General features: G+C 41.6%; 1 protein-coding gene across 1 annotated transcript; it reads right to left on the bottom strand.

Moving 5' to 3' along the window:
* ints11 (integrator complex subunit 11) lies at positions 1-21,514 on the bottom strand. Its single transcript, XM_061686539.1, has 17 exons — positions 21,335-21,514; positions 20,956-21,053; positions 19,828-19,901; positions 19,527-19,755; positions 19,337-19,435; positions 17,552-17,586; positions 11,725-11,863; positions 11,576-11,640; positions 11,278-11,467; positions 11,109-11,192; positions 10,945-11,034; positions 8,622-8,784; positions 8,428-8,538; positions 7,873-7,934; positions 6,391-6,533; positions 4,804-4,933; positions 1-80 (listed from the first exon to the last, which is right to left on the bottom strand). Exons 1-17 carry the CDS (start codon positions 21,360-21,362, stop codon positions 18-20), a joined length of 1,803 nt encoding a protein of 600 aa, XP_061542523.1. The 5' UTR covers positions 21,363-21,514; the 3' UTR covers positions 1-17.
* Between the last annotated feature and the right edge of the window lie 211 nt (positions 21,515-21,725).

Genomic DNA, 21,725 nt, shown 5'->3' with positions numbered 1-21,725 from the left:
TCATATTAGTAATTTTATCAAAGTCCAGATGGAAGCCCTTTTTTCAGCAGAGTTGAAAGGAAGCTCCCAAGGTCTTCATCCTGTTGGAAAAAATAGAAAGTTAATAATAAAGCAGTAAAGAGACAAAATGACTAAATACAGTGTGCCTGTAATAGACAAAGCCACACACCTTGACACACTTTCTAAACCTTGTCTCACACTGCCATTCTGCCAAATTGCTGCATCAGAGACATAAAGTTAGGTTGGCAATTATTCATTCACTATTGTTCAGACAGAACTCACTGTTGGGCATCACTGAGTCTGTAATGTGCGATCCCACAGCTTTTGCGGCTTTGCGCATTCAGATGACATCTGGGACACTGACAATTGCTTTAAAAATAAAGTAGCGTAGTCTCGCGTGTTAAGCTTCACAATGACTGCTGATACTTCTCCACCAAACTGGCAGATTCGGGGGTCAACATCAACTCCCCATTCTGTATTGGTATCTCAATGGGCTACACACATACTGAAAATGAGGCCAAATTTTTTCATTTTCCCTCCCCTGCGGTCATTAAAGGCCCGATTCACGGATGTCTCTGAACAATTATTCTGAGAGATTATTGGGTGTGATGAGTGATTCTTTCCTTCCCGATCTGGTCGGAAAAAAATTCATAAATGTTAAACCTGTTCAATATATACAATCGCAAATCCCTCCGTGTCTGGTCAACACTGAGTTTGGCCGGGATTCGAACTCCGTGAACAAAAACTGAATGATAGCAAATTAGGAAGCGACCTGAAGCTCGCATCGTTGACAGATACAAATAGAGGAGCGACTGGTTGTGTTGAGTGTGAGAAGCAGAGGAATTTGCAACTGCAATGTAGTTATGACTAGAACTGAAAGTTAGACTAGCTTCTTGTACACATCAAATATAAAAGGAGTCCGCTTTGAGGTTGGCCCACTGCTGGGATATGTAAGCGTCTCCGCCATATTTATTGTGGCAGAGCTGCCTGTAAACTAATGCAAGTAAATTGGACTGATCTTCATAAAGCGACAACCTAAAAAGTGAACCCAATTACACAAACACAGACACTGTAAACAGCGTATGTAACTTTTAATCTTAGGATTATAAATGTTTACTCCAATATTTTCTTTCAATATTTGTCATCACAGTAACAATGCTACATACATTGTTAGCTGTTAACGCTCTTACAAAAATACATACAGTGGAACCTCGATATAACGGACGCCGATATATTGGATATCAGATAAAACGGACTGTCAGGACCGAACAATGTGTCCAAAAATAGTTTCCAATTTTCACTTAAACCAGCGTTAACAAAGTCTGTTAGTTCCAGAATTGGCCGCTGTTGTTTTCTGGCGCTGTGGAGCAATACAGGCAGAGGTATGGAAAATAAAAAAAAAATCAGGTTACAGATATACCGTATGACTAGATCACAACCATAAATTGCGCCTCCCGAGACTATGTGGTTGGCCATGTTGACTGTGGCTCATTTCCAGGCTATGCATTGAGTGGCAGCCATGGTGATGATGGGTCTATCCCAGGGGTGGGCAAACCTTTTGCCTCAGGGGCCACATTGACTTAAAATTTGACAGGCGGGCCAAGCCAGGACCAGATGCTTACATATAATTTTTTTTTTTAAAAAGGCATGGTAGTGTTAATACTTAGATTTACATTTAATGGGAACAGTGTTTCTTTTTTGTTTAATCATCTTTTTTTGCCAGTGCATTAAAGTCTGGTGTTCATTTTACTGTGGCAATTCTCAGAACACAACTGAGGTGTACATCACTCAGTTGGGATCTGTAGGATGTTTTGTTGGTGTTCATCACACTAAAGGTCTGTTCAGCCAAACACCCCAGCATCCTCTGTGCCATCTTCAGGATTTTTGGACATTTGTCTGCGCTTAATGATGCATAAAACTCATCCAGTTTGAAAGTTGAACTTCTCTTTTAAGACAGGATCACATGGGAGATCAATCAGTTCTATCTGCAGCTCCTGTGGCGCTGCTTCAGGGTCTTGTGTGACTGAATCTTGGATGGCAGTTTGTCAGATAAAGGCGTTTTACTGAGCCTGCAAGCTTGATTTTAACCGCTGTGCCGTAGTCATCAGTTCCTGCGTTGATTGGCTGTTAGCATAATCAGCACGCTTGGTAGAAAAGTAACGGCTGATGTTATATTCTTCTAAAACCGCAATGGTTTCTTAACAAATTAGACATACAGATTTCAGTGAAAAGGTATTTAGTAGTCCATTCTATATTAAACACTCTGCACTCAGTCGACTTTTCTTTTCTTTCGCCCACGCATGGTTGAAGAAGGGTTCAGAGCAGTAGCAGAGTAAAAACAGAACAGCCAAAGTCAAGTCAATGTATCACTGTACCTACTGCGCTACCTGGTGGAACCACTGGGCATTACACCACAACCTGGTGGAACCACTCGGCATTACAGGACAAGGTCAAATGAATGCAGTCATGATTTTGATATAATTTGGGCGGACTGAAATGGTCAAGGGACCGGATGTAGCCCAAAGGCCGAAGTTTGCCCACCCATGGTCTATCTATTATCTATTGTCGCATAGAGTGCAGCGGACAGAGGGAGAGAGCGGCATGGCGGGGGTGTTAGCTTTAAGGGTTAGAGGAATATGAAACAGGTTTCTGGAGTGTTAAACATGATATTTTTGGTACATCAACGGTTTTTCTTTTTCTTTTTTTGTCAAGCCGTTTGTCTATGGCCACGGATTGGAAAGCAGGAAGCATACTAATTCCTCGTGGATCATGAAAGCAACCTGCCTTGACTCGCCTATGAGTACGTCAACAATGCCTACATCAACCACACCAGCGTGGTAAGTTTGGGTAAAATGTAAAACTTTTCAAACATTTTCAAGCTTTTCTATAATTACAGCGCCACCAGAAAGTATTCACACCCCTTCACGTTTTCCACATTTTGCTGTTACAGACTTATTCTCAAGCTGATTTGAGTATAGTTTCTATAAATCCACATAAAATATCCCATAATGACAAAGTAAAAACATATGTTCAGACATCTGTGTACATTTATGAAAAATGTAAACATTCAAACATAAAAGGTACATAAGTATTCACAACCTTTGCTATGACACTCAAACTTAAGCTCAGGTGTATCTGATTTCCACTGATCATCCTTGAGATGCTTCTACAACTTGAATGGAGTCCACCTGTGGTAAATTTAGTTGATTGAACATCATTTGGAATGGCACACACCTGTCTATATAAGGTCTCATAGTTGGCATGGCATGTCAGCACAAACCAAGCAAAGAAGTCTAAGGAATTGTCTGAAGACCTCCGAGACCGGATTGTGTCAAGACACAAATCTGGGGAAGGATACAAAAGAATTTCAGCAGCATTGAGGGTCCCTGAAAAGTACTGTGGTCAGGATTATTCGGAAATTGAGGAAGTTTGGAACCACCAGGACCTTTCCTAGATAGGGGAAGAATTGCCTTGGTCAGAGAAGTGAACAGGAACCCTATAGTCCCTAAGGCGGAGCTCCAGTGCTCCCTTGCGGAGATAGGGGAACCATCCAGAAGGTCACCCATTGCTAACACACTCCACCAATCAGGCCTTTATGGTAGAGTTGCCCGACGCAAGCCACTTGTCACTAAAAGGGACATGGCAGCCCGCTTGGAGTTTGCCAAAAGGCACCTTAAGGATTCTCAGACAAGCGTCAAGCGTCATCGCTGACGAAGAGGCACTGCTCATCAGCGTAAGATGACAGCTGTCATATATAGAGAAATTCTTCGAGAGAACTTGCTCCAGAGTGCTCTGGAACTCAGACTTGGGTGTCAATGCACCTTCCAACACGACAATGACCCAAAGCACACAGCCAAGGTAAGAAAGGAGTGTCTTCAGGAACAGCCTGTGAATGTCCTTGAGTGGGCCAGCCAGAGCCCAGACTTGAATCCATTCGAACAGCTCTGGAAAGACCTAACAATGGCTGTCTACCGACGCTGCCCATCCAACCTGACTGACCTCGAGAGGATCTGCACAGAAGAATGAGAGAAAATGCCCCAAAACAGGTGTGCCAAGCTTGTAGAGGCAAACCCAAGAAGACTTGAGGCTGTGGAAAACGTGAAGGGGCGTGAATACTTTCTGGCGGCATTGCATTTCCAATAACTTTGGACTGAGGTCTGGTTAGGACATCTGCCTCACAGTTCTGAAGACCCGGGTTCAAATCTGGCCTTGCCTGTGTGGAGTTTGCATGTTCTCCCCGTAACTGCGTGGGTTTCCTCTGGGTATTGCCTCCCTCATTTCAAAAACATGCATGGTAGGTTGATTGAAGACTCTAGATTGTCCATAGGTGCGAATGATTGATTGTCTATATGTCCCCTGCGATTGGCTGGCGACCAGTTCAGCCAATTTGGCGATGATATTTACGTACGATTCCGCACCAAGGCGGGTCCTATTTGTATTCATGTCTATGCTTGTATTTCTTCTTCTGGCTTGTAGTTCTTCTGCTCACACGTTTGTATTTTTCAGCCGTCTGGTTGCACCGATCAGTCTTAATACAACAACAGAGATCAGTGTGTGGTGTGCGTCGTTAGTGGCTTCAAATACGTGACACACACTAAGAGCAGTAGGCACACATGGAAATATTTTACTTGCCATTGTGTGGGGTCTCTCAGATTTTAAAAATCGGTAATGCGTGTAGCATGCTTTACACACAGGACAGATGGGCAGTGTGAAAGGGGGTACTGTCAAGGCTTTGCATCCCTTTGTCAGCCTTGCCACTTTCAAGGCCTAAATGCCTCAAAGACGTTTTAAAAAGTAATTTACCTGGTAACTCCAGGAAAGCAGGATGACCTTTGTATTGGTTTCTTCCGGTGATGACGACACTTTGATGACGATAGACTCCACCATGACAGTGCCATCGGGAAGGTGCTGGATGGCGTACCCCTTTAAGACACTGCAGCGAGAAAAAAGAGGAATACATTGACGCACTGAATATTACAAGTGTGAAAAGTTTGTTGTCCTTGTGAAGTGGTCGCAAATTAGCACTGAGGTTTTATTGACTCTGGAACCGATTATTATTTATTTCAGAAGGGACTGTACATTTTCATGCAAGAAGACTGCTTTTAGCCAGGTAGTAGAGTCCATTAAAATGTCAGATCAAAGGAATATACTTGCAGAGACAATTAGGGACTCTCCATCATCCTATTCTTTAAGCATAATTTCCAAGCAATGGCTTGTGAAGCACCAATATGACCATGAAAACGTTTTTTCATACATTAATGAATTGATATAAATCCATCAAGTTATATATCTAACTGCGTTACTGATGCTTTTATTGCTGTACAATGGACGCCTGTATACTTGCGGTTCGGCACCCACGGATTCACTTATTCGCTGATCCCCCCCCCCCACCTAAATTTTATTTCAAATGTATTTTTATTTGTTTCCTTATTATGGGAGAAAATCCCCAAAACGCTTATTGGCGGTTTATACCTGCTTATTTAATAATTTTGGGGGTTTAAAAAAAACAAACATCCATCCATCCATTTTCTGTACCGCTTATCCTCACTCGGGTCGCGGGCGTGCTGGAGCCTATCCCAGCTATCTTCGGGCGAGACACCCTGAACTGTTCGCCAGCCAATCGCAGGCCACATAGAAACAAACAACCATTTGCACTCACATTCACACCTCTTCACTCAACCTACCATGCATGTTTTTGGGATGTGGGAGGAAACCAGAGTGGCCGGAGAAAACCCTCGCAGACACGGGGAGAACATGCAAACTCCACACAGTCGGAGATGGGATTTCAACCCCGGTCCTCAGAACTGTGAGGCAGATGTGCTAACCAGTCGCTCACCGTGCCAAAAACAACACAACAAACGTGTTCAATGCAATTATAATGGCTGTCAATTGTCTGCGGATTTTCGCTATTCATGGTCCTAAACGCTTATTGGCCGTTTATACCTGCTTATTCAATTCTTTTTGGGGTTTAAAAAAAAATATATATATATATATTCAATGCAATTATAATGGTTTTTCAATTATCCGCGGATTTTCACAATTCACGGTCCGGCCCAATCCCTACGCCCTGCAAATAACGGGGGTTCACTTTGGTCATGTTTTCTGCCTGCTTCTTTCACATCTCAAATTCTGGCAAAGGGACTACCAATAAAAATGAGTCATTTGGTTAATTGTATTGAAGAACCATAAGTGAATGTATGAATGTGAGTTCAGGATTGCACAGAGAACAATCCTGACAGCAAACAAGCATCTTGGTCTGATTTTATTCAACGCCAATGGGGTTCTTATCCTGACACAGAAGATAAAAGCCCTAAAAGCTCAAAGACGATCAGCAAAGACCTGTGGTGGACATGGCTGAGCCAGTTCCAGTAAATTGAAAGACCTTCTCACCTCTTGAGGTGCGTGTATATTCTTCGAAGTGTGTCAGTGTCACTGTGCGGGTCGTGGAGCTGCACACGACACGTGAATCGCAGCTGATGCTCGTTGAGTCCGAGCTCCTTCAGGGCTTGTTCTGAGGACACCAACTTGAGACTCTGTGCCCGGTGCAAAAGGTAACATTGTCACAGAAAGGACCACTGACAATATGATAGCCACTATAAGGGCTGTATGAAATATTGTTCCTTTATACAGTAATATAACAATGTTGAGTTTTGATTGACACTGTCAGAAATGTATTACCCTTTTGGCTCTATACTTTTACTTTTACTATATGAACAATATACTGCTTACATCAAATTGTACCTTTTGGCACTATCATGGCCACTTTTGGCCAATTGAAACCCACGAAAACTGCAATTTCTTATTCCTTTTATTTCCTGGATTAAATCTTACAATTTGGGGAGAATGGATTTCTCATTCTGTTTTCAACCAGATTGCATTGTTTAGTAATTTTTGTACTACAGTAGATATGCTAAAGAGCGGTTTAATAGCATACTGCACTCTAACGGAGCAAATGAATGAGGCTACTTTGATTTTTAGAAGTGACTGTAAATACCCTCTGCTGACCATGGAGAAGAATTACATTTCAATTTGAGAAGCGGAAGCTCTCTCTGCTGACTGGAGAAAAACTTTACTATTTAGCAACAAAAGAAAAAAAAGGTGGAATTGATATATAAACAGAACCCGGACATTGCGCAAACAAACTGCAATTAAAAGAGTTAAAGATATCCATCCATCCATTTTCTGAGCCGCTTCTCCTCACTAGGGTCGCGGGCGTGCTGGAGCCTATCCCAGCTATCATCGGGCAGGAGGCGGGGTACACTCTGAACTGGTTGCCAGCCAATCGCAGGGCACATACAAACAAACAACCATTCGCACTCACATTCACACCTACGGGCAATTTCGAGTTGTCAATTAACCTACCATGCATGTTTTTGGGATGTGGGACGAAACCGGAGTGCACGGAGAAAACCTACGCAGGCACGGGGAGAACATGCAAACTCAACACAGGCGGGGCCGGGGATTGAACCCCGGTCCTCAGAACTTTGAGGCAGACGCTCTAACCAGTCGGTCACCACTGAGTTAAAGATAAATAAACATAAATAATATTGAATGGATATTTTATACTAATGACAATTAAAAAGCAAAGCAAGACTGTCCGTTTGTGGCCATGAAAAAGCAGAAGGTAGTGAAATCACACACCGCCCCAGGGCTTAATTTAACATTTACTATTGTAATTACACAGCTCTCATTATGATATAGTACAGTTGTACACGACTGTATACTGCAAACACAATAATAAAAACATCAATACCTCTCTGACGGACCTTAGTTATCTTCGCATAGGCATAATACATGATACAGCTATTGTATTGGGTATTATTATATGTACAAGTGGGCATCATGTTGCGGGTGGTCTGTATTTAAACTTACATTATTTTTCATGATAAGGGTTCCGTGCATGATGCGTGGTTTCTTGGGATCAGGTAAAGGTCCTGAAACAACACAATACACAATGCTTAAGTGAGAAGCAACTTGGAATTAAAAATTCTTGTCTTGTCAAAATTGAACAAAACTGTTGCAAATGCATTAAATGTGAATGTGTTATAAAGGGATGATGTGTCTGCACGTATGCACAATTTCCCTACAAATCTATGACCAAGAGATCAACCAGCGCCCCAGAAGTCATTGTTAAGCGCTCACACTGTTTCAATTGCAATCATGGCATCCAAAACGTAAACCAGTTTTCAAATTGTAATTCATGCATTTGGGGATTTTCTGCATTTACTCACAGCAGTAGACCTATTGAATATTCACATCTTAAACATGGACAAAAAGCAAATAATATTATCATAATTGTTATTTGGTAATCCAAACAAGTAATTAACAAATCTGACGTTTAACTTAAGATCACATGAATCAGGATATGTAAATGAAAATAAATAAAGACAACCAGACTGCATCTTCTGTTAATACAGTATAACTCACCTCCTAGTGCCATTTCCCTCTTGAGAAGGTTAAGCGACATATCAACTGGAACTTTGGGATTTGTAGTCACTGTAGTGGTCTCGCCGTTAGCCGGCATGTAGCAGTCGATACCTGTAGTGGGACACCAGACAACGTAACGTCTCCTGAGAGGCCCGAAGGAGCCCAAACATGTCAAATGTACGATCTCCACTCACTAAACTCCTGCTCGATCTTGCCCTTAAGGAACTCCATCTTGACTGCCTCGCCGTGCACAAGCAGCATGTTGCGAGGTTCGGCCATGCGGATGAGCTGCATGATGCCCTTGGCGTCGGCGTGGGCGCTAAAGGACATGTATTCCACCTGTAGCTTCACGTCCAACTACGAAAAGAACAAGGTGTTCAGTCAAGATCAGATAAATGACACTCATCAATTGATAGTTACATTGTGGTTTTAGTTTGCAGTGGTGTATTACCTGTACTACATCATACTTAGTCTCATACGCTACTAACAGAAAAGTTATGGAAACTGGGCTTTCGAGTAAAATTTCAGGATGAACCGAAAATGCACAACAACCTTTACCTTTGAACGTCATTTTGACTTTTTCTAAACATTTAAATATAAGTTCAACTGTTTGATGTTTCAGTACTTGACACAACTTGCTGATCTTTAAGAAACAGGTGTTTGAGGCATAAACATTTCCAAGGATGTCCACTTCTATGCTTTTCTGTGACTCTTCCGGTCTCTACATTTTTTCTGTTGCGACCAGCTGATGACACTCTACGCTCGATGACCACTTCCCGCTGAGGAAACATCCTATTTGAAGCCTCGCAATGGCGACACACTGCTGAGCAATTTGCTAGGTGTCATCTTCGTCTTATGATGTCAAAATGTAAACAGCACAATGACGAGGACTGTTTGAATACCAATTCTAACTCAACCAGGAAATGTATTGGGTCATTAATTGATCAAACACCGATTGTGAATTTTGCCGTTCAGCTCCAAGTTAGAAAACAGCGAGTTGTGCAAAAACTACTTAAACATTGAACAGTTGTGCAGTAATTTTTTTACAGAAAGTCAGGTTAACCTGTAAAGGTTATAGTGCATTTTAGGTGGATCCTGAAACTTTTGGTGAGTTGGGTTTATAACTAATTGAGGAAACCAGAATATTAGGAACAACTCTCATTTTGATGCAGTACACCACTGCAAACTGCAACCACAACAGTCAGTAAATAATACCTCTCTGACAGCATCAATCAAAACTGAGCATTATTATCTTTGCAAAGGCAGAATGTTTCATATAGCTAATTTAATAGAATGTTTTGGGTTTGTTTTTTTTAACCTGTCCTGTTCAGCTGGATGGCCATGCAGAATGGTGGATGTGTATGCCTTTGTGCTGGAACAGATTTGCTGTGCAACAGGGGAATTTGAAATACTCCCTCTGCTCATGACTGATAGATTTTAGGTGTTGTCTTGGCTTTCTATGCCTTTTTGCACCTCCCTTTCTTTCTTTTTTCCCTTGTCATTTCACATTTTTACACACAACTTAATTTCTGAGCTTATTTGTTCTACTTTCTTTGTATGTATGGTGTACTTGGGTTGTTCCCAACAGCTGGTGAATTTTCAAGGTCGATAGCACCTTTAGAAATATATTTAGTGAGAAAAATGGTGACGTCATTCCAACAGCTTCTTCCCTCTTGCAATCAACTTCTTAAACACCTAAGCTACAATTCCATTGCAACACGCTGGCAATTTTTTTTGTCTTGAGTTTGTTGTCACATTTCTGTCGGGCCAATTATATATTACTCGTGCACTCAGTGTAGTAGTCTCGCCACGCTGCACTATTTGCATATCTGTTGTTGACCAATACTGGCCACTCGTGCCAGAGTAGCATCTGCTCCATTTGCACACTGACTGAGGACTATCTGCAACATTTGCACAATCAACATTGTCCCAGATTATCGCACTACTCCCTTGAGGTCTCGGCGCCCTTTGCACAATGGTCATTGCACCGGACTATTGCAATATTCGTCATTCGAACTGCTCTAAGTGCTAGAGGACTCTGCATCTTTTTGCACAATTGTCAAAAATAATAATAATAATAATGTACTGGCATTACCAGATAACAAGCAACCCTTTATTGCTCAGTGACTGTTTTTTGTCAATGTCTTTATGTCTCAAAAGTGTTCTCTATCTATTGACTGTCCGTTGTCGTACTAGAGCGGCTCCAATTACCGGAGACAAATTCCTTGTGTGTCTTTTGGACATACTTGGCAAATAAAGATGATTCCGTTCTGTTCTGTGTTAAATACTTATTTCAGCTGCTGTATATTTCACAAAATATTTCTTTATTCATTAAAGCATTTCTACTGTACATGAAAGTGTCAGAGTGTAACGTACGTTTTGTCTAACTCTGGTTTGTGTGGTGTGTTCGTGTCGTGTCAAACACTGTGGCGGGCACAAATGTTACATTGTTTTATAAACCCATTCACTGATTTGGACCACAGAAAGCGAATTGCAGGTTTATAAAAGCTTGCTTACTGTCACTCTGCCTTCCATCTCCAGTTTCTTCTGTCCATTCAGGATCTTGTGTCCAATGGTTCCTTGCACGCAGTAACCTGGCATGATAACCTGCAGAGATCAGAATACATTCTTTTACAACAACCGTTGTTGCTTTCACGTGTCCTTTTTTTATCGACACTCACCATGTTTTTCTCATTGCCGGCCCATTTCTTGAAGATCTGCAGTGACTGTCCGGCGTGCAGCATTCCAGGTGTTGCAAACACCACCTGTCAAGTGTTCACACTGCTCTATCTTTGCCACTCTTTTCATCACACAGACACTGCTTGAAGGTTAAAAAAAAAACACACTCACCATGGGTCCTGGGTTGTCAGCATACGAGCGGTCAAAGGCTTTGATATGCTTGAATTCAAACATGTTCCTCTGCACAAATGTTTTCCTGATCTTCTGGTTGGTCCATGTGATGAACAACTTGTAGTAATGATTGGCTTTCTCTGTCAGACCCGTGGAAAAGTAGATTGGAGCCTTCAGGTTCATTCTCTCCCTGTCAGAGGATGTCAATTAGTAATAAGAATATACAACTACCAGTTTGTGTACTCCCCCCCAAAACCCTTTCCTGTCCTCAGGTACTTTAATTCTTTGTGTACTTTACCAAAATGTTTCCAAGAGGATACAGAGTTCCTGGGCTCTTCCAAGGGCAAACACTGGGATGAGAACCTGGACAAAATAATTATGGATTTGTAGACTCTTATTAAAAATGGCAAAACACAAAACCTCAGCATAAGTGTAACTTAGTAATACTTTTCCTCCTCGTTCTATGGATTCATGCACTTTCTTCAGGAAGTCTCTCTCTCTGCACCGCTTGGAGTCCCGGATGGTGGTGGCATAAGTTGACTCTGAGATGAGAATGTCTGGACGACACTTGTCGATCCAAGCGGCACTGTCAACATGCAATACAACAACAGAGATGTCAACACTTTGCAAGAGGATGTCTCAAACCAACAAAGTACAATGAGAGAGGTAGTGTACATAAGGAGTCTAATTCTTATCGTAACAGTTGTGTTTGGTTCCTTAGCCAACCTAAGATACAGAAATGTACTGTGGGTACGGAAAGTATGCTGACCCCCTTAAATGTTTCATTATTTGTTATATTGAAGGCATTTTCTAAAATCATTTAAGTTCATTTTTCCCTCATTAATGTACACACAGCACCCCATACAGACAGAAAAAAACAGAATTGTTGAAATCTTTGCAGATTTATGAAAAAAGAAAAACTGAAATATCACACAGCTGTTCAGACCCATTGCTCAGTATTTAGTAGAAGCACCCTTTTGAGCTAACACAGCCATGAGTCTTTTTGGGAATGATGCAACAGGTTTTTCACACCTGGATTTGGGGATCCTCTGCCATTCCTCCTCACAGATACTCTCCAGTTTTGTCAGGTTAGATGGTGAACGTTGGTGGACAGCCATTTTCAGGTCTCTCCAGAGATGCTCAATTGGGTTTAAGTGAGGGGTCTGGTTGGGCCATTCAAGAACAGTCATGGAGTTGTTGTTCTGGAGTTGTGTGCTTAGGGACATTGTCTTGTTGGAAGGTGAACCTTCGGCCCAGTCTGAGGTCCTGAGCACTCTGGAGAAGGTTTTCGTCCAGGATATCCCTGTACTTGGTCGCATTCATCTTTCCTTCGATTGCAACCAGTCGTCCTGTCCCTGCAGCTGAAAAACACCCCCACAGCATGATGCTGCCACCACCATGCTTCACTGTTGGGACTGTATAGGACATGTGATAAGCAGTGCCTGCTTTTCTCCACACATATCGCTTAGAATTAAGGCCAAAAAGTTCTATCTTGGTCTCATCAGACCAGGGAATCTTATTTCTCACCATCTTGGAGTCCTTCATGTTTTTGTTTTTTTTAGCAAACTCCATGCAGGCCTTCATGTGTCTTGCACTGAGGAGAGGCTTCCGTCAGGCCACTCTGCCATAAATCCCCGACTGGTGGAGGGCTGCAGTGATGGTTGACTTTCTAAAACTTTCTCCAATCTCCCAACTACATCTCTGGAGCTCAGCTACAGTGATCTTTGGGTTCTTCTTTACCTCTCTCGCCAAGGCTCTTCTCCCCCAATTGCTCAGTTTGGCTGGACGGCCATCTCTAGGAAGGGTTCTGGTCGTCTCAAACGGCTTCCATTTAAGGATTATGGAGGCCACTGTGCTCTTAGAAGCCTTAAGTGCAGCAGAATTTTTTTTGTAACCTCGGCCAGATCTGTGCCTTGCTACAAATCTGTTTTTGAGCTCTTCAGGCAGTTCCTTTAACCTCACGATTCTCATTTGCTCTGATATACGCTGTGAGCTATAAGGTCTTATATAGACAGGTGTGTGGCTTTCCTAATCAAGTCCAATCAGTATAATCAAACACAGCTGGACTCGAGTGAAGGTGTAGAACCATCTCAAGGATGATCAGAAGAAATGGACACCAACCGAGTTAAATATACGAGTGCCACAGCAAAGGGTCTGAATGGTTATGGCTGTGTGATATTTCAGTTGTTCTTTTTTAATAAATCTGCAAAAATATTTAACAATTCAGTTTTGTTTCCTCTCAAAATGGGGTGCTGTGTGCACATTAATGAGGAAAAAATTAACCTAAATTATTTTAGCAAAAATTTAAGGGGGTCTGAATACTTCCCGTACCCACTGTATATAACTCAGGTGCTGTCCATTTCATCCATCCATCCATTTTCTGAGCCGCTTCTCCTCACTAGGGTCGTGGGCGTGCTGGAGCCTATCCCAGCTGTCATCGGGCAGGAGGCGGGGTACACCCTGAACTGGTTGCCAGCCAATCGCAGGGCACATAGAAACAAACAACCATTCGCACTCACAGTCATGCCTACGGGCAATTTAGAGTCTCCAATTAATGCATGTTTTTGGGATGTGGGAGAAAACCCACGCAGGCACGGGGAGAACATGCAAACTCCACACAGGCGGGGCCGGGGATTGAACCCGGGTCCTCAGAACTGTGAGGCTGACGCTCTAACCAGTCGGCTACCGTGCCGCTGCTGTCCATTTCTTCCATATAAATATCTAAATGTTTTCCTACTATATAACAACATAAATGACACAAAAAGGGTATTTTGATTCCAAAATACGACTTTATTTACAAGTATAACACATGGATTTTCAAATTGATGGTGCATGAACTTCAGAATATGTACAGCTGTGTATGTGTGTATACGCGTGCGTGTGTGTGCGTGTGGGACTTTTGTTTCCAGTCAGCAGACGACCTGCCATGAACAACCCCACCACTTCTTGATGCACCTCCTGTAAATGATAAAAAATAAACAATTAGCATAAAAATGAAACATTATTGCTGCAGTGTGAAGTGGATACAAATACTTTTTTCACCTTTCTTGCCAACAGGTGTGGGAGGGCTGCTGCCAACTGCAATTTATAGAAATATGTACAATTACCACAAAATATTTGATATTGCTACAGTGCGATGAGGAAAGTTAAAAAAATAAATAAATTCTACATTACACAGATTCCATTGTCTGAAAATTATATTTTTGTGCACTACTGTCTACAATTGGAAAGTCTATCCAATTCATTTAGCTATCGAGGCGCCACGTTTTTTGTTTACATGATGCATGATTTGTAACCGTGTACTACCATAGGACAAACTGTCGTGCTTATTTGTGCACGTTGTATGATAAAAACGGTAACCGTAGTAACCGCTCAGGCTGTACGTTTGCTTTGAAGTTTCTTACCTCTTTGGTGACTTTCTGGGGCCTCAGGGCAGGACGCGCTGCTGCTCCCAGATAAGGATGCATCCGGCTCATTGTAATCCGAGTCTGAATCTCCTTCGGCAGACCGTGATCTGGTCGCGATCTCGGGCCTTCGAAAGCTTGACGTGGCCAGCGTTACACATCATGTGTTGTCGTAGCGTCATCCCTTTCTTCTTTTGTGAAAATGATGGTACAATGGTACATCATCCTTTTCGGTTTTACCAAAACTCTGTTTTTGAGTAAACTGTCTGTATTTATCCATGGTTTCTCGCTCTAACTGTGGCTCACCGTGTCTCTCTGATCAAAGCTACTGCTGCCATCTGGTGTCGAGTTAACATACTAAAATCCATCTCTATCCTTAGATACTTATTGTGGAGCTGCGCAAAACCCTCAATTACAATTTTATTTTCATTCATTCATCTTCCGTTCCGCTTATCCTCACTAGGGTCGTGGGCATGCTGGAGCCTATCTTTATTTATTAAAAAAACAAAAACAAAGAAAAAAACATGGGTTCATGAAAATGTACTAATACGTCTTTGGCACTAAACAAGTTAATATATTTTAAAATATATATTTATTTATCAAAACAAATTTGTTAAACAAGGTCATTGAACCTTTATGAAAAAACTAGGGGGGGGGGGGGGTGATAAAAATTTTTGCACCTTCAAAGCCAATCGTCAAGGGGGTGGGGGGCTTAGTTTCAAAACAGATCGATAGTACTAGTTATTCAGTTATTCTATGAAAATGCTCACTTTATTTCTGAAGTGACATTAAACAAGCCTGTCACAAATTAGCTGCAATTAGTAATCGAGTATTCTACTGACAACTGTATCGGAATAATCAAGTATAAGGATAAAATATAATTTTGCTTGGTTACAGAGCAATGACTACACGAGAAAACGAGACATTTCAATTACTTATAAAAGACCAATTGGTTTCCTCTTTTAGATAATCAACAGTATTTTTTTTATCAAATTCACATTGTGCATATAGCAGGAAACTGCATTTTCTCGTCTACAAACATTTCTGGTGAGGCAATTTCAAACACAAATGTAAATAGATCAACACGTTAATATTAAAATGCTCATTTGACTTGCGAGCGAGTATGGCAGATAGGGGTGTAGGTGCGCTGTGAAAACATCTTCCATACAGTTTGTAATTGTATGGTTATCTTATATTTCCCTCTCACCGCTACTGAGGGGGAGTTAGTTCACTTGAATTTTTTCCTCAGAGGGGGGAAGGCAGCGCCGCTCACAGCGGGCTGGGCGGACAGGTTCACCAGGTTTGCGGGGAGCGGAGCAGCCACGAGCCTAGCAATCAATCAGTTAAGAGAAGCCGACAGGCTGTGGGAGTCTGTCTATGCCTGGGCGGCCCACAGTGGCCAGCCAGGTCGCCGCTTGGCGCCAAAATGAAGCATATAACCGCGAGTAACATTTGACGTGTAGTGCAGCTAGTGGGCTAGCTAGCTGCCTTCTTAATCAAAGCACAAGCAAGTGATCCAGCATGCTGTCACAATTTGTGGGCTGGCCGTTGCTGGCTAAACACTGGCGTGATCCAAGACAAGCCCAGTCGAACCCAGCCTTTCATATCCACATGAACAAGTATTGTACTTCAGTGATTACGCTGTCATTTAGGCCAAATCTTTCCTGCTTTTTAAATCTGTTACAATTATCTGACAGCTTAAGTTACTTATACGCTCCCCCTGTCCAGTAAATAATATTTACCACCCAAATGTTTCAATATTAATGTTGATTATCAACTAAAGAGTGTGAATTTAAGAATATTCTCCTATTTCCTGAGCCCAATAAAGTCCTGAAAGTCCTTTCGTGTAAAAGTATAAATAACCAGGTCATTTTTTCATCAGCTGGTTATCTCTTCATAAAGTAGTCATTTATATGATAATAAATTGGTTATCCATTCATAAACTGCTTATCTGTATGCAGTCCCCCCCCACCCCCCACCCCCACCTCCATCGGGGGGGGGGGGGAAGAGAGGGTTAAATTCAAGTCAACCGGTGCAATTAGTGAAATTCCTGAAATAGAAATACCCTATTTAATTAAAACCCAGGCATGTTTTTGTTGCATTTACAGCATTTACATTTTCTGAAAGGCCGATGAACACACGTAAAACAACACAAACATATTTAAACATATAATATATTGAGAAAGAGCAAGAGCAATGGATAACACAAAAATATTGTCCAAAAAGTATAAAAAAATAAATTAACAACGGTATCCAACATCTGCAATTTAGCGGGACCGCGAAGCAAGAACTGATATCGTGGAGGATTACTGTATCTGTATTCCGTGATGATAAATAGCAGGGACTAATTGTTCCAGGGGTGGTACTCAATGTTTCCATGACATTTTCCGGACTCACATAGTCTCAAGTGTTAAATGATCTATGCTCAAGTGTAAAATGATCTATGCGTTCATCAGTTTGAACATGAAATATCTTGTGTTTGTGGAGTATTCAATTAAACATTGGTTGAAAAGGATTTACAAATCATTGTATTGTTTTTATTTATGTTTTACACAACGTCACTGCAATTAGGGTTTTTAGTAACAAAGTTAAACTTACTTTTACGCGTGCATGTTAGTTAAAAATGTTCACTTGTTGTTGCTTAAAACATTGCCAATACAGTTAAGCGGTTCACAATGACAACACTTTGAGCCTGGGACAAATTAATTCACTATCCAATGAGAAACATTTTTGTGAAATTAGAATGATTCTGAGGGTGGTCAGCATCCCAGAACTCATACATAGTGTTTGACCGGTTTCATTTAGATGTTTTCCACGATACAGTGATTGTGTGGGCATTGAATTGAACATAACAAAAGTAGGTAACTTACCCCAAATGTCTGTCTGGTGTCATGTTATAGTCGCCCTAAAAGAGACAGGATAGTGGCAATTAGTCTGAGGGGATACTTCATGTTAGGGTTTCAAGCCAGGATTTCAAATTAGGGTTTGAAGCCAGGGTTTTGGTGTCAAATAAGTGTTTCAAATTGGAATTTTTGGCCTACCATAAGGTTTCAACAACGGTTATAATTTCAAGATAGGGTTTTAAACGAGGATGAAAGTTTCAATGAAGGGTGTCAAACAAGGGTTAGTGCTTCAAATATGGGTTAGGTTTAAAATTATTATTGGGTTTCAAGTCTGTCTTAAGGTTCCAAAGTAGGGCTTCAAGCAAATGAAAATAAAACCAATAAAACACTCTTATGGTGCCTCAGTAAACCTGAAATATGGTTTAAAATCGTCCATGCATTCCTGCGTTCCAAACGTTTTTCTGCCGAGAGGCCTGAAATTAGGTCAATTGAATTTCTCCAGTTTATCTATGTCACTAGCGAAGATCTCCACCTTCCCTTTCTGCTCCCGAGCCAGCGCTGTCAACATAACAAACACGTGTGCTCTCACAAGTGGGTCTTCTACACGCAGGCAACAAATCAGAGGAAAGTCTGCGGTGTTAGCCAAATATGGACAAAGCAGATACAAAATTGGGTCAAACAGAAGTAGCTGTCAGAGGGGCCTTTTCTGAGTACTTGTATGACAAAATCAAGTTGTTTTTTGAAATGATTAAAATTGACACTTTTATACTAAGTCCATGTTAGAGAGTCACGCTATGGAGATCTAAACAGTGGTTCTCAATTGTTGTCACCCTGGGACCCACATTTTCCTATTGTTGCAAAGTGGCGACCCACTTTCAAAGAAGCTAAATACAGTTAAGATATTTTTTTGGGGGGGGGGTAAAAATAGCCTCTGAAAACATAGGTAAATTATATTTTTAAATGTCCTTTTAAATGAGTTTGCTGTAGGGCCAAAGGCATACTGCTTGCCATGACGTCCGCCAGCCAAAAGTTGAGCTGCACTGTATTTTTTTTTTTACAGAATAAACTAGTGGCTAGAGAACAAGGAAGTAACATTTCTTCTACTATGTTCCATGTAGCAACTGAGTACGCCTCTATAATTGTACCGAAAAATCTGACCTGGAATACATTTAATTTTTTTAACTAGCTGTCTGCCACCCACCAAAAAATGGGTCCACAACCCACTTTTGGGTCCCGATCCACCAGTTAAACCCCCATTATTCATGGGAGACAGGGACCGAATGAAGTAAAAACAGTGAGTAGTTGACGCCTCCTCTTAAAAAGGTTTCAAGCTGTACCACAAACTATGATCCCAAAACACTTTATCACTTAAAACTCATCTTACAAAATTGCCCTTAAAAATAAATGGCCTCCAGAAGACTGGATTTAGGAGAAAATGAACCGGACATTTGAGTGTATATTGCCTTTGCAATCTGTAAAAATAATTATTATCAAGCAATACCTTGATCTTGGTTGTTTGTTAGCTGGAGCTTTTTAATAGCAACTCAGTAGCGGAAAAGCATATACATTCGGTGAAGACTCTGTAACTTTGCCTGCTAACAACTTGGCCAATCTTAGCTTTGCTCTGACATCAAGTACATAGAGCTCAGAACAGTGTAGATGTATCACTTTAACATACCTCCTTGACAACAATTAATACTTGTGGCATCCTTGGGCGTTTCAAATGCAAACAGTTGAAATTGTGAATAGCGAACCATTCAATGTATTCAAAGTTAAGCGATTAAATTTATTCTTATCAAATGTCACACTCACAGTGTAGACCACAGACTCTGAGCCCACTTTGATCTGCACCATGGCAGCACCCAGAACGTGGCCCGCATAGTATGCCTTGATCTCTAGCTCGTCATCCACCTGCGCATGCAAACACATAGCTCAATTAAAAGAGAAGATTATTGACATATGACACGGCAAGGTTCTAATAGGTCAACCATTAAGACCTCACCTGGACAGTCTGGTGTAGGTTCAGAGGGATAACCTTCTTCATGCAGTCCTTGATCATCTGCGAGGTAAAGAAGTTGGTCTCTCCCTTCTTGTCCACAGTGATCTTGCGGAAGTCCTCCAGCAGGATGGGGCAGATGGCTTTGGTGGGGTGCGTCATGTAGATCGGTCCGTCGTATCCCACCATCTCACTCATGTAGGGCAGAGCGCCGCAGTGGTCCAAATGGAAATGACTGACAAGAGTAGAGACTTCTTTTTATAGGCCATCTATAAGTGATGAAGATGTTAGCGCTCTTTAAACCAACCTGATGATCACACAATCCAAAAAGTCTGTCAGGCGCCCATTCTGAATGATGTAAGAGAAGTCTGGGAAGCGTCTCTAGAATAAAAACGCAGGCTTATTTTTTTACACAGGAAATAAAACATATATGGTTTTCACATCTTGTCAAAGTCAAGTGCTTTTCAAGCTTTTCCATAACCGTACAGTTGTGGTAAATTACATTTTGATATTTGATGATATTTTATTCACAATATGAGAGACCGTATTACTCATCTATCCATCCAATTGTACTGCTTGTCCTCATTAGGGTCACGAGTGAGCTGAAACTTATTCCATCTGACTGTGGAAGAGAGGTGATGTACACCCTGGACTGGTCGCCAGCCAATTGTAGGGTAAATATAGAGCTACAGCTAACTCTCCCAGCCACCACTGATCTCAACCGAGCAACCAGAACAGGGCACACGAAACGGACCTGTCTCAGGCGGGAGACGCCGACACCCCACCACAGGCACCAAAGTCAGCCGGGGACCCTACACAACCCGAGCGAGAGAGGAGCGACGACCATGGCAGAGTCCCCCGGGGAGAGGGAAAAGGAGGACACAGGCCTGAGGGACAGCAACATGGCCTCCCAGCCGCCTGGAGACCAGGCACCTCCCCAGCACCCAGGGATTGAGAGCTGATCCAGGACTGGCCCTTAAATGTTTCACAAAGACAAGCCAACTAACTACAAAATGCAGTTTATATGAAAATTGTACTTATAAAAAGGGATTAAATAGTTGCCAATGCTGGACGAACCAGTAATTAGGTTCTTTTTCCACAAAGAAACCAGGTAAGGATTTTGTTTTAACTCAATAAATATAAAATAAAACTCAATAATCCATCTATCCATCCATCCATTTTCTACCACTTATCCGAGGTCGGGTCACGGGGGCAGTAGCTTTAGCAGGGACGCCCAGACTTCCCTCTCCCCAGCCACTTCATCCAGCTCTTCCTTTTATTAATTGCATTTTTTGGTTATTCATTTTCTAACAGGACTGGAACATAGGATCCATTTAATTTTGTTGGTTGTAGAGTCTCCCCACAAAAAGAAGACTTTTAGCTATTTGGAAAGGCACTGGGTAGTCAAGTGTTTTGGGGAATAAAGCAAGCTCACATCGTCATTGTATCCCATGTGCATTCCGCAGTCCAGCATGATGTTTTTGCCTCCGATGGAGACGATAATGCAGCTGCGTCCAACATCCTGTCCAGCACCTTGGAGAAAGAAAAGATAACAACCAGAGTGTCACCCACCAAAAAAATTGAAGAAAAAAAACCTAACACTACATGGTGCAATTCGAGTTGTTAGCATCTCAAATAACAACCTCTGCCCAACATTAATGGTCCAAACCTTCCAGATATTTCTGACTACAATTGCAGACTAAGCTCAGCCTTACTTTTACTCTTAACTAATAATTAAATCACTATTATTTAGGATTTATATTGTGTGAATGTTGACAGAACCTTAGCTGACGCTAGGTAGCAAGTGAACTTACCCAGCGGTGTTACTTTGATTTCGGGCATTTTATCGCCCGTGTGTGTTTTTTTGTTTTTGTTTTGTTTTTTTCAGCTAAGCAGTCTCGGCAACGTCTGATTATAAACATGCAATCATTTTATGTGAATCGTTTATTGTCTTGTAATCGTGCGCAACTTTGTGAAGTTCTCCGTTGTCGAGTCAAGCCACTCAAAGACAAGTGACAGGTTCCGGACTGTGATTTCAAAATAAGGTATATCATTTTCAAACAGCGAAGTCACGTTTAAATGTTGAGATGAATATATCAAGTACGATATTTGAGGAAAATATTTAAGTCTTCACACTTAATATCTGTTTAGAAATGGCATAGCATGTCTTCCATGTTCTGATGTAATTGGACTTGACCGTACTTT

The sequence above is a fragment of the Phycodurus eques genome, chromosome 1 (genome assembly GCF_024500275.1).
Source record: "Phycodurus eques isolate BA_2022a chromosome 1, UOR_Pequ_1.1, whole genome shotgun sequence".
Classification (NCBI taxonomy): Eukaryota; Metazoa; Chordata; class Actinopteri; order Syngnathiformes; family Syngnathidae; genus Phycodurus; species Phycodurus eques.
Note: the sequence above shows the minus strand (reverse complement) of the source record. Positions and strands in the feature narration are given on the sequence as shown.